Raw genomic sequence first — 13,150 nt, 5'->3', positions numbered from 1 at the left:
ATACTGCATACATTATTATTATTTTTATATATACAGTTGAAGTCAGAAGTTTACATACACCTTGGACAAGTACATTTAAACTCAGTTTTTCACAATTCCTGACATTTAATCCGAGTAAAAATTCCCGGTCTTAGGTCAGTTAGGATCACCACTTTATTTTAAGAATGTGAAATGTCAGAATAATATTAGTGAGAATGATTTATTTCAGCTTTTATTTCTTCACCACATTCCCAGTGGGTCAGAAGTTTACATACACTCAACTAGTATTTGGTAGCATTGCCTTTAAATTGTTTAACTTGGATCAAACGTTTCGGGTAGCCTTCCATAAGCTTCCCACAATAAGTTGGGTGAATTTTGGCCCATTCCTCCTGACATAGCTGGTGTAACTGAGTCAGGTTTGTAGGCCTCCTTGCTCGCACACATTTTTTCAGTTCTGCCCACAAATGTTCTATGGGATTGAGGTCAGGGCTTTGTGATGGCCACTCCAATACCTTGCCTTTGTTGTCCTTAAGCCATTTTTCCACAACTTTGTAATTACGCTTGGGGTCATTGTCCATTTGGAAGACCCATTTGCGACCAAGCTTTAACTTCCTGACTGATGTCTTGAGATGTTGCGATGTTGAGATATTTTGTGAAGTGCACCAGTCCCTCCTGCAGCAAACACCCCTACAACATGATGCTGTCACCCGCGTGCTTCACGGTTGAGATGGTGTTCTTCGGCTTGCAAGCGTGCCCATTTTCCCTCCAAACATAACGATGGTCATGATGGCCAAACAGTTCTATTTTTGTTTCATCAGACCAGAGGACATTTCTCCAAAAAGTACGAACTTTGTCCCCATGTGCAGTTGCAAACTGTAGTCTGGCTTTTTTATGGCGGTTTTGGAGCAGTGACTTCTCAGGTTGTCAATATAGGACTCATTTTACTGTGGATATAGATACTTTTGTACCTGTTTCCTCCTGCATCTTCACAAGGTCCTTTGCTGTTGTTCTCGGATTGATTTGCACTTTTTGCACCAAAGTACGTTCATCTCTAGGAGACAGAATGCATCTCAGCTGCGTGGTCCCATGGTGTTTATACTTGCGTACTATTGTTTGTACAGATGAACGAGGTACCTTCAGGCGGAAGGAAATTGGAATGGAAATTGCTTCCAAGGATGAACCAGACTTGTGGAGGTCTACAATTTTTTTGGCTGATTTCTTTTGATTTTCCCATGATGTCAAGCAAAGAGGCAGTGAGTTTGAAGGTAGGCCTTGAAATACATCCACAGTTACACCTCCAATTGACTCAAATGATGTCAATTAGCCTATCAGAAGCTTCTAAAGCCATGACGTCACTTTCTGGAATTTTCCAAGCTGTTTAAAGGCACAGTCAACTTAGTGTATATAAACTTCTGACCCACTGGAATTGTGGTACAGTGAATTATAACTTAAATAATCTGTCTGTAAACAATAGTTGTACAAATGACTTGTGTCATGCACACAGTAGATGTCCTAATCGACTTGCCAAAACTATAGTCTGTTAACAAGAAATTTGTGGAGTTGTTTAAAAAACGAGTTTTAATGACTCCAACCTACGTGTATGTAAACTTCTGACTTCAACTGTATATATATACATACATAAACATTCATATGTATACACATATACTACTGTTCAAAAGTTTGGGGTCGCTTGGAAATGTCCTTGTTTTTGGAAGAAAAGTAAATGTTTTGTCCAAATAACGTCAAATTGATCAGAAATTAATGTTGTAAGTGACTATTGTATCTGGAAACGGCTGATTTTTAATGGAATATCTACATAGGCGTACAGAGGCCCATTATCAGCAACCATCATTCCTGTGTTCCAATGGCACATTGTGTTTGCTAATCCTAGTTTATCATTTCAAAAGGCTAATTGATCTTTAGAAACCCCTTTTGCAATTATGTTAGCACCGCTGAAAACTGTTGTGCTAATTAAAGAAGCAATAAAACTGTCCTTCTTTAGACTAGTTGAGTATCTGGAGCATCAGCATTTGTGGGTTTGATTACGGGCTCAAAATGGCAAGAAACAAAGACATTTCTTCTGAAACTTGTCAGTCTATTCTTGTTCTGAGAAATGAAGGATATTACATGCGAGAAATTGCCAAGAAACTGAAGATCTCGTACAACGCTGTGTAATACTCCCTTCACAGAACAGCGTAAACTGGCTCTAACCAGAATAGAAAGAGGAGTGGGAGGCCCCGGTACACAACTGAGCAAGAGGACAAGTACATTAGTGTCTAGTTTGAGAAACAGACACCTCACAAGTCCTCAACTGGCAGCTTCATTAAATAGTACCCGCAACCCACCAGTCTCAACGTCAACAGTGAAGATGTGACTCCGAGAACAGAGTTCCTCTGTCCAGTGTCTGTGTTCTTTTGCCCATCTTAATCATTTCATTTTATTGGCCAGTCTGAGATATTACTTTTTCTTTGCAAATCTGCCTAGAAGGCCAGCATTCCGGAGTCGGGATAATGGGCGTCTGTACACCTATGTAGATATTCCATTAAAAACCTGCCGTTTCCAGCTACAATAGTCATTTACAACATTAACCATGTCTACACTGTATTTCTGATCAATCTGATGTTATTTTAATGGACATTTCTAAGTGACCCCAAACTTTTGGACAGTAGGGTATATATGCATACATATGCACACTTTTTTTTTTTTTATATACCTTTACTATTCCCCACAAACCCTACCAACCCTCCCCCATTTGGAGTAAACTAATAAACTGCATACATTAGTTAACTTCTCCTTGCCTTTCACAGATCTTCTCCTGTGTCCAGCCACTGGTCTCCTCCCACTGGGCACACACTGGTTGAATCAATGTTGTTTCCACATAATTTAAACGGAATTACGTTGAGCCAACGTGGAAAAGATGTTGAATTGACGCCTCTGTCTAGTGGGTCCTGCCTTCCATCATGGACAGTACAGAATGTTAGAATGGGCTTCTGTGATCCATCTTCTCTACTGTCCGGCCACTGGTCTCCTCTGCCATCCATCATGGATAGTACAGAGTGTATTCCCTTACTGCCTAATTCACTGCATTAGGGACTGACTCACGGGCGGAAGTCAATGGCGCTGTGTTTGTTAATGCTTCCACCTGCTTCCCTCTCTTGCTCCCTGCCTCTTCTCTTCCCTCCCCCACCACACTCAGTGCAGATTGTTAACATTTGCCTTGTCGAACAGTCAGGCAGAAAACCCATCCCTTTCAATTCACTCACCTCACCCCTCCTCTTTCATCTTCCTTTCCATGCAGCTCTCTATCTACATTCCTCATTTTCCTGGTAGGAGGAGAGGGGGGGATGGTAGGTAGGAGGAGGAAGTAGGGGATGATGGAGATCAGGGTGAATGGGACATTATCATCACATTGCTTCTCTCACCCTTAACCTTGTTCTGTTGCTCTCTCCCTTGCTTTTTTTGTACACACTACCTTCACTTCACCTTTTTTCACCTTAATTGTCAGTTTCTCATATGTTTCCTCTCTCCCCTGACCGTATGTCTGTACTGTGTGTATCTTCTCTCTTTTGCTCCCGTCTCCCCGCTGACCACATGCCAAGTCCATGCCCTCTCTCGCTCCCCCTCTCTCTCACCTGTCTTTTGGATTCTCTCTCTCTCTCTCTCTTCTTCTTACCTGTCTTCTTCCCTCTCTCCCTCTCAGAGAACGCTCGCGCCCGGCGGAAGAGCATAGCCAACGTGAAGCAGCCAAGCATGGAGATCCCTCCCACTGCCCCCCCCCAACCCTTCCGACAATCCGTGAGTACCCCTCCCTCCTCCCGCCCTCGCTCGCTCCCCCCCGTCCCTCTCTCTCGCCCTCCCTTTCCACTCCCCACCACACACCTGTCGCAGGGCCAGTGGAACCCCTCCCTTCCCCCTCGCCCTCTCACCCTCTCTCTCCCCCTCCCTCCCCCATGGCCACTCCTGCCCTCAGCAACGCTACAAGAAAGGGGTCGGTACCCCCTCCCCCTCGCTCCCCTCGCTCCCTGCCCCTCTCCCCCCTCTGCCTGTCTCTTAGTCTCCCCCTCTCCCCCATATTGCACCTTGCCTCCGATCTAATTGGCCGGGGTGAAGACTGGAGGGTTTTCTGCCGCTTCCAGCCCAGTGACCAGACGCTATATTTTCTGCATCTGCCTCCGAAATGCTATGGAGTTTTCTGTTCATGACTGCAGATGTTCTCTGTATGTGGTGAAGAAACCCCTCTAAACTTCACGCTTGGAGTTTTCTGTTCCCTTTGCCAAATGCTATGGAGTTTTCTGTTCCCTTTGCCAAATGCTATGGAGTTTTCTGTTCCCTATGCTATGGAGTTTTCTGTTCCCTATGCCAAATGCTATGGAGTTTTCTGTTCCCTATGCCAAATGCTATGGAGTTTTCTGTTCCCTATGCCAAATGTGACCCACCACTGTGATTCAGTTCTTCTGACTGTATGAGGCTTAAACGTGTCAGAAAGGTTGGCTAATCAAACCAGAATGACTTATCTAGTCCTACCAGTCGGCTACCTTGACGGTCAGCAAATGAGTCAAATCTTTAGTCACTTCTTTAAAACAGACTTCAGTGACACAAAGCTCACAAAAAGTGAATGGTTGGTCTCGATTCAGACAAATTCCTCCCGGAATGTAGTGTTCAATGTTGATGTGTAATGTGCAGATTGATATCTGAGTAGATGTTAGACATGGAGAGAGGTTGAATTGAGGTGAAACAGCATTGTAAGACTGTCAAAAAAGCACTGTGAGGTTATTCAGATACAGCAGCATGGCTCTCCTTCCACTCTGAGAGAAGGCTGCATAGTAGTTGCATGGAACCTTATCCTGTATGTTGCGGAGAATGACATCATTCATTGATTTTCATTCTACTATTGAAGCCATGTTCTCCCTGTCAGCACTTCTTATAAAAGACACGGTATCAACACACAGCCTGTTCGATAAGACCTATGTTATATACTGACTAAATCAGCTGATCAAAATCAGGGGAATATGGTTGCAGACAAAACTGCACTGCAATATGAAACTCCTATTTTTACTGAGGTCCAGTGTATGCTGTTGGATTGTGGGTATATTTATGGCACAACACCACCCACTGTTGGTTACCAAATGATACTACACTATTCTACCACTATTCTACTATTGCTGTATTGTGGACGAATGACTGATATAATATCTAATAAATCTTTCTGTTGCTCTCCCCCTTCAATCACCTGTCATTCACTAAATCACATGTCCTCTATTCTTCTTCCAATCCATTTTGGGTACAAAATATCCATCATTACTCACACTCACCCTATTCCCCCTCTCTACAACTCTGATCTATCTCCTTTCCTGCGTCCCCTCCCTCCCTCTCTCCATCTGTTTCACACCCTCTCATTCTTCACCTCCTCCTCCCTCTCTCCATGGCTGCCCTGTTCAGAGTTTCCTCAGTAGAAGGTTGAAGGGCTCTATCAAGAGGGCTAAGAGTCAGCCCAAACTGGACCGCACCAGCAGCTTCCGACACATGATCCTCCCCCGCTTCCGCAGTGCCGACCAGGACAGGTACGAGTCTCTGTGTGTGTCTGTGTGTGTGTGTTTCTGTGAGTGTGTGCGTGTGTTCCCTGCTCTCTCCGTGTGCGGAACAGGTCAGGTAGGCATGTTGGGGGAAGAATGTTGGTAGAAAGTGCATGTTGGGGGATGGAGTTTTTTCCAGTGTGGCTTAGCTGTGCTGTATTGCAATGTGTCTTTTCAAGTGTGTGTGTGTGTGTGTGTGTACACTCCTACCGGTGTGTCCACATGTATGTGTGACTCTTAAAGATGCTTTCTTGTGTCTATTTTGGATACCTTTCAAGGACAATATGGCAGGTACTGTGCTTTTAGTATTACTCCTAGCTATAGTGAAACCAGTAAGCCTTGACAGTAAGTGTTTGTTTCACAACCGCCCCTTTCGGTGCCGCCGCACTCCCATTTTACATACTACATTTTTTATGACGGCTTAATACATGGAGAATACCAATTCAAGATTTAATAAAAAGTCCTGACCTCTCCATGGCAACCATCAGACAGCTGTATGGCCACAGAACGGACATACCTTAGATGAACCTGTGTGGGGAATAAAATTGAATTATACCAGGCTATACGATTTAATGATGCTAATAGGGGTAGTCTTCTCTGCAGGGATACATACTGAATAAATTGAAAACAACATAAATTGAAAACAACATATGGATTTTATGCAAATCTGTCAGCATGATAGTGCCAGTAGCTAGCTAAATAAACAATGGTAAATCAGTGACATGCCATTTGTGTTGTAGCTACTCCAAGTTGACCTGTGTAGAAGAGGTCATTTGGATCTTGAAAGGGCTTAAGTGCGGTCGAGGAGCTGTTCTGTTCATGATTTATTCATTGAAGAGATCCGGATGTATTTCATGGATGGTTAAGTCTGAGGATACACAGAAAGACAGGTCAAGCAGCTTCTGAAGTTCGTCATGTTTCGCCAGGGATGCAGTCTTCAAAGCATCAAAGACTGATTTCCTTTTCAAAGGCCTTAGTTCAAACACAGTTGGCTTTTGGTCGTCTCCTGGCTTACTTAAAATATATATTTAACTAGACAAGTCAGTTAAGAACAAATTCTAATTTACAATGATGGACTAGGAACAGTGGGTTAACTGCCTTGTTCAGGGGCAGAACGACAGATTTTTACCTTGTCAGCTCGGGGATTCAATCTAGCAACCTGGCCAAACACTCTAACCACTAGGCTACCTGCTGCAGGTAAGGGAGATGTGTGGGTTGTTTTGGTCATTTTCTGGTATTTAGTCCCTTACTTGTTTGTGAGAATGACCTATCCTAATAGGGTGACTTTATACATATTCTGTGTTGTTACGTTGGATAAGTTGCTTGAGGTGTAGTTGATGGGGCAGTTTTACTTCACTTTTTAGAATACTTTTTGTTGTTTTTGAAACACCTGCCTGCATCTTCGGTACAGAGAATGTTGGTAGAAAGTGCATGTTGGGGGATGGAGTTGTTTCCAGTGTGGCTTAGCTGTGTTGCATTGCAATTTGCATTCATTCATTTGCTGCCCTCTTGTGTCTCCTCTTCTACCATATCTATCTCTTTTAGTCTCTCTCTGTTTTCTCATCTGCCCTGTCACTCCCTTCTTCTCTAAAGTACCCACAGTTTACATAAACTTGATTTCCTCTGAGAGGTTCTCTCTCCCACCGTCTTCCCCCTCTCCTTCTCTCTCCCTCTGTCTCTCTCACCCTCTCGCCCTCCCTTTCTCGACCTCCCCCACTGTCCTTTATTTCTCTCATTCTGACTCATTTCTTTGGGTCTATTTTTATCTCTCTCTCTCTCTCTCTCTCTCTCTCTCTCTCTCTCTCTCTCTCTCTCTCTCTCTCTCTCTCTCTCTCTCTCTCTGTAAGTATTCAATGTTCTGATGCCCATTATGAGTGAATGTCCACAAAAACAGTGGCACAGGGAGAACGCGAGAGAGCTGGATGCATCAGGGACATCATAGTAGGGAGACTGTTACTTTCTTCTCTCTGCTTTTTCAGTGTTGTGGTCTCTGTCATTCCCCTTTCTGGCACTCTGTATCTGTATCCTCTTCAGTTCAGTGGCATTGTAGCATAATTGGTATGTGTGTGTCTATGTGTATATATGTATAAGTCAGTGTGGGCGGGCATGGCGGGAAAGGCGGTCAAGCGTCATGGACAATTCTATGCATGTATGGCTGTCAATAGAAACATAGCTTTGTTGTCCAAGAAATGTAATCATAACACTATTGTCATTACGCTCAAATCTAATGTAATCCAGTGAAACTTCTTCAGATGACAATTAGACCCGTTGTGAGACAAGCATCACATTGTTTTTTGATGTGACCTCTTTGCAAGCTCACAGAACACAGAATTTGTGAGTACAGACGGAATCCTTTGGCATGAAAAGCAGAATGGTTGCGTGCTGTTTCTCAACTTTTCGGAATCAGAGATGCTCGAGTGTATCTCAGAAGAACTCCACCGAGCCTGCCGTTGTGAAAGATCTCTGGCTCTCTGTGCCCTCAATGACTGATTGTATTCCACTACCCTTGTCACAGTTAGATTTGTTAGTGAGATTGTAGGGAGCTATAAACAGATGGTAGTCCCTTTAGTTGAAGAAGTGTATGCCGACATTCAAATGAAAAATATTGACAGTGGTTGCATTTCTTTGGCCACATGGTGCCAGTTACCTTGTTGACTTAATCATCCCACTGATCAAATCAAATCCAAGTTTATTTGTCAAATGCCCCGAATACAACAGTAAAATGCTAACTTACAAGCCCTTAACCAACAATTAAGTTTTAAGAAAATTAAGAAAACAAAGTAAGAGATAAGAAAAACAAATAATTAAGGAGCAGCAGTAAATAACAATAGCGGGGCTATATAGAGGGGGTACCGGGGAGGGGGGTTGCAAATAGTTTGGGTAGCCATTTGATTAGCTGTTCAGAAGTCGTATGGCTTGGGGGTAGAAGCTGTTTAGAAGCCTCTTGTTCCTTGACTTGGTGCTCCGGTACCACTAGCCATGCGGTAGCAGAGAGAACAGCCTATAACTAGGGTGGCTGGAGTCTTTGACAATTTTAAGGCCTTTCTCTGACACCGCCTGATATAGAGGTCCTGGATTTCAGGAAGCTTGGCCCTGGGAATGTACTGAGCCGTACACACTACCCTCTGTAGTGCCTAATCAAATCAAATCGTATTTGTCACATTCTCTGTAAACAACAGGAATAGACTAATAGTGAAATTCTTACTTACAGGCCCTTCCCAACAATGCAGAGAATTTTTTTTTTTAAATAACACTAGGAATAAATACACCATAAGTAACGATAACTTGGCTATATACACGGAGTACCAGTACTGAGTCAATGATAACTTGGCTATATACACGGAGTACCCGTACTGAGTCAATGATAACTTGGCTATATACACGGAGTACCAGTACTGAGTCAATGATAACTTGGCTATATACACCAGTACTGAGTCAATGATAACTTGGCTATATACACGGAGTACCAGTACTGAGTCAATGATAACTTGGCTATATACACAGAGTACCCGTAATGAGTCAATGATAACTTGGCTATATACACGGAGTACCAGTACTGAGTCAATGATAACTTGGCTATATACACGGAGTACCCGTACTGAGTCAATGATAACTTGGCTATATACACGGAGTACCCGTACTGAGTCAATGATAACTTGGCTATATACACGGAGTACCAGTACTGAGTCAATGATAACTTGGCTATATACACGGAGTACCCGTACTGAGTCAATGATAACTTGGCTATATACACGGAGTACCAGTACTGAGTCAATGATAACTTGGCTATATACACGGAGTACCCGTACTGAGTCAATGATAACTTGGCTATATACACGGAGTACCCGTACTGAGTCAATGATAACTTGGCTATATACACGGAGTACCAGTACTGAGTCAATGATAACTTGGCTATATACACGGAGTACCCGTAATGAGTCAATGATAACTTGGCTATATACACGGAGTACCAGTACTGAGTCAATGATAACTTGGCTATATACACAGGGTACCGGTACTGAGTCAATGATAACTTGGCTATATACACAGGGCACCGGTACTGAGTCAATGATAACTTGGCTATATACACAGGGCACCGGTACTGAGTCAATGATAACTTGGCTATATACACGGTGTACCAGTACTGAGTCAATGATAACTTGGCTATATACACGGAGTACCTGTACTGAGTCGATGTGCAGGGGTAACAGGTAATTGAGGTAGATATGTACAGGATAAAGTGACTAGGCAACAGGATAGATAATAAACAGGATAGATAATAAACAGTAACAGTAGCATATTTGATGAGTCAAAAGAGATGTAAAAAAAGGGTCAATGCAAACAGTTAAATAGTTAACCAATAGCTACATGGACTAGCTATTTAGCAGTATTATGGCATGGGGGTAGAAGCTGTTTATGGTCCTGTTGGTTCCAGATTTGATGCATCGGTACCGCTTGCTGTGCGAAAGCAGAGAGAGCAGTCTATGACTTGGGTGGCTGGAGTCTTTGACAATTTTTAGGGCCTTCCTCTGACAGGGAGCTCAGGCCCCAGTGTTGTACTGGGCCATACGCACTGCCCCCTATAGCGCCTTGCGGTTGGATGCCAAGCAGTTTCCATACCAAGTGGTGATGCAGCCAGTCAAGATGCTCTCAAAGGCGCAGCTGTAGAACGTTTTGAGGATCTGAGGGCTCATGCCGAATCTTTTCAGCCTCCTGAGGGGGAAGAAGCGTTGTCTTGCCCTTTTCATGACTGTGTTGGTGTGTGTAGACCAGGATAATTCCTTAGTGATGTGGACACAGAGGAACTTGAAGCTATCGACCTGCTCCACTACAGCACCTTCGATGTAGATGGAGCCGTGCTCGGTCCTCTGTTTCCTGTAGTCCACGATGATAGAATCGTCTCGCACGGACCTAATCCAGTTTATTTATCCACTCTCTGACGTAGTCTTGTCAGGTATCCTGTACACCGGCCTCTATAGCGGCGTCTCCTCCTTCTTCGAGTGTCAGGGATTTGGGCCTGGCCCGGGATAATCAATGTCTTTCTTCTCCGACTCATTGAAGTAGAAGTCCTCATCCAAATCGAAGTTGGTGATAGCTGTTCTGATGTCCAGAAGCTCTTTTTAGCCATAGGAAATGATAGAGGAAATATTATGTAGAAAAAAAACACAGTTCAGAATGCTTTGTACTGTAATGTATGGGACTCACTCTGCTCCTCTCACTGTGTCTCTGCTCCCCACCCAGAACGCGCCTGATGCAGAGCTTCAAAGAGTCCCACTCCCATGAGTCCTTGCTGTCTCCTAGCAGTGCAGCCGAGGCGCTGGACCTCACCCTGGACGAGGATGCCATCATCAAGCCCGTCCATTCCAGCATCCTGGGACAGGAGTACTGTTTTGAGGTGAGGCTGACACGACACACACACAATGAACCCAGAGAGCGCTACTAATTAAACCTGGGTTCAAATACTATTTGAAATAATTTCAAATACTTTTGCTGAGCTTGATTGATCTTGCCTGGTGCAGTGGAACCGATAGAAGAAGATAAAGTTCAGATCCCATCCATCTGCCACTCCAGGCAGGCTAAAGCAAACACTAAAAGTGTTTGAAATATTTGAAATAGCATTTGAACCCAGGTCTGTCTACTATTGCTACTAATGTTGGGTAGATGATGGGCGGCTCGAAATGAGCTCATGTCCCAAGTTGATTTGTCACAGAAATTTGTTGTGAAAACAGATTTCACTGCATGGCTCACTTTCCCATAGCCAACGTGTACATGACAAAAGTCTCTGTGATTAAAGGACGTTGTTATGCCACTTGTCATCTTCTCCCAAGTTGCTAATGGTTGTGGCTGTTGATGTTACCGTTGGTAACCTCAGGTGACTACGGCTTCGGGAACCAAGTGCTTTGCATGTCGCTCGGGTGCAGAGAGAGACAAATGGATCGAGAATCTTCAGAGAGCTGTCAAACCCAACAAGGTGGGGAAACAAGGACGAAAAATTAAGTTACTTCTCGTTCTGTCAGTGCCTCTCTCCTTCTCCCCTGTCTTCAATGTCTGTTTCAATATGAGCATTTCCTCATTTTGTTTACTGTAACCTCCATGTGCTCTCTGTTTGTCTATGTCTATAATGTATATAGTCACCAGATACAGTACATATTAGAACACAGCACTTCTACACTATCATCAGAGTTAAATAGATAACTAAAAAGAGCAAACTCAGCACTTTAGATGCGGTTGATTAAAACAGATCTTCTAATTTCAGCTACGCTTGATCTCCTAGGTCTGCGTAATAGCCCCCTCTTATCAAAGAGACATTACAAGAGACAGATAACTGCTCTTGATGGCAGCAAGGGAGCTACAGTTATTAAGGCAAACTGAGAGGAAACATCAGCCCGAGTGGATTGACTCATCCAGATGCTGTGACTGCGGGGTTCCTGGCTGAATCATGGGGCTCCAATGACTCAACACGGGGGCTCCGAAATATCCTCTGCACCCTCATGAATTTCCCAACCAGACACATGATGGGAGAGATAAGACGAGATGCGATGTCGATAGAGACCAGGATGTTCATTAGATTTCGCAACCGTCGCTGGGCAGACAGGCGCTCTTGATTCTTCTTCTTATTGAAATTCATGATGAACGGTTGCAATTGTCAGGTGGCATACCAATGGAGTACTTAAGAAAAAACTACTTTGGAACATTGCTGATATACTTAGCAATCTAAATTCGGTATTAAGAGCTGATCTGAGCCAAGGCTGAGCGATCCAGTGGCATTTCAGACTAGTTGAAATGACTCACCCCTGACTAAAACATCACTCTGTGCAATCTGCACAGCATGCTCTCCTCCCATGGGGGGATTTCAGACATAGTTGGCTCTTTGTAATCATGTTCAGAAAATGCAGTTCTCTTCTGCACCATACCAATCACACATCCACTTTCTGTCTCTCATGCCTCCAGTACATATGTATTATCTCATTTATCTCCATCTGTATGTGTGCATATTGTTCTTAGACTGTTCTTAACTGGTGGTGGAAAAAGTACTGAATTGTCAAACCTGAGTAAAAGTAAAGAAAAGTAAAGAAAATAACTCAAGTGAAAGTCACCCAGTGAAATACGACTTGAGAAAGTCTAAAAGTATTTAGTTTTAAATATAATTAAGTATCAAAAGTAAATGAAATTGCTAAAATATACTTAAGTATCAAAAGTAAAACTAGAATAATTTCAAATTCCTTATATTAAGAAATCCAGACGGCACAATTGTGTTTTAATTTTTTTTATTGACGAATAACCAGGGGCACACTCCAACACTCAGACATAATTTACAAACGAAGCGTTTGTGTTTAGTGAGTCCGCCAGATCAGAAGCAGTAGGGATGACCAGGAATGTTCTCTTGACAAGTGTGTGAATTTAACAATTTTCCTGTCAAAATGTAACGAGTACTTTTGGGTGTCAGGGAAAATGTATGGATTAAAAAGTACATTATTTTCTTTTGGAATGTAAAGTAAAAGTTGTAAAAAATATGAATAGTAAAGTACAGATACCCCAAAAAAATGACTTAAGTAGTACTTTAAAGTATTTTTACTGAAGTACTTTACACCACTGTT

At 43.1% G+C, this 13,150-nt stretch overlaps 1 protein-coding gene across 7 annotated transcripts in view; it reads left to right on the top strand.

Moving 5' to 3' along the window:
- LOC112229665 (ras/Rap GTPase-activating protein SynGAP-like) overlaps positions 1–13,150 on the top strand; it is a 112,956-nt gene that overhangs the window by 63,521 nt on the left and 36,285 nt on the right. For all 7 annotated transcript variants that reach the window (XM_042311662.1, XM_042311650.1, XM_042311653.1 and 4 more), the window contains exons 4-7: positions 3,680–3,774; positions 5,419–5,540; positions 10,794–10,947; positions 11,425–11,523. In XM_042311662.1, the coding sequence (XP_042167596.1) occupies positions 3,680–3,774; positions 5,419–5,540; positions 10,794–10,947; positions 11,425–11,523 (470 nt within the window). The remainder of the gene's footprint in view (positions 1–3,679; positions 3,775–5,418; positions 5,541–10,793; positions 10,948–11,424; positions 11,524–13,150) is intronic.

The sequence above is a fragment of the Oncorhynchus tshawytscha genome, linkage group LG03, assembly GCF_018296145.1.
Source record: "Oncorhynchus tshawytscha isolate Ot180627B linkage group LG03, Otsh_v2.0, whole genome shotgun sequence".
NCBI classification, from domain to species: domain Eukaryota; kingdom Metazoa; phylum Chordata; class Actinopteri; order Salmoniformes; family Salmonidae; genus Oncorhynchus; species Oncorhynchus tshawytscha.
Note: the sequence above shows the minus strand (reverse complement) of the source record. Positions and strands in the feature narration are given on the sequence as shown.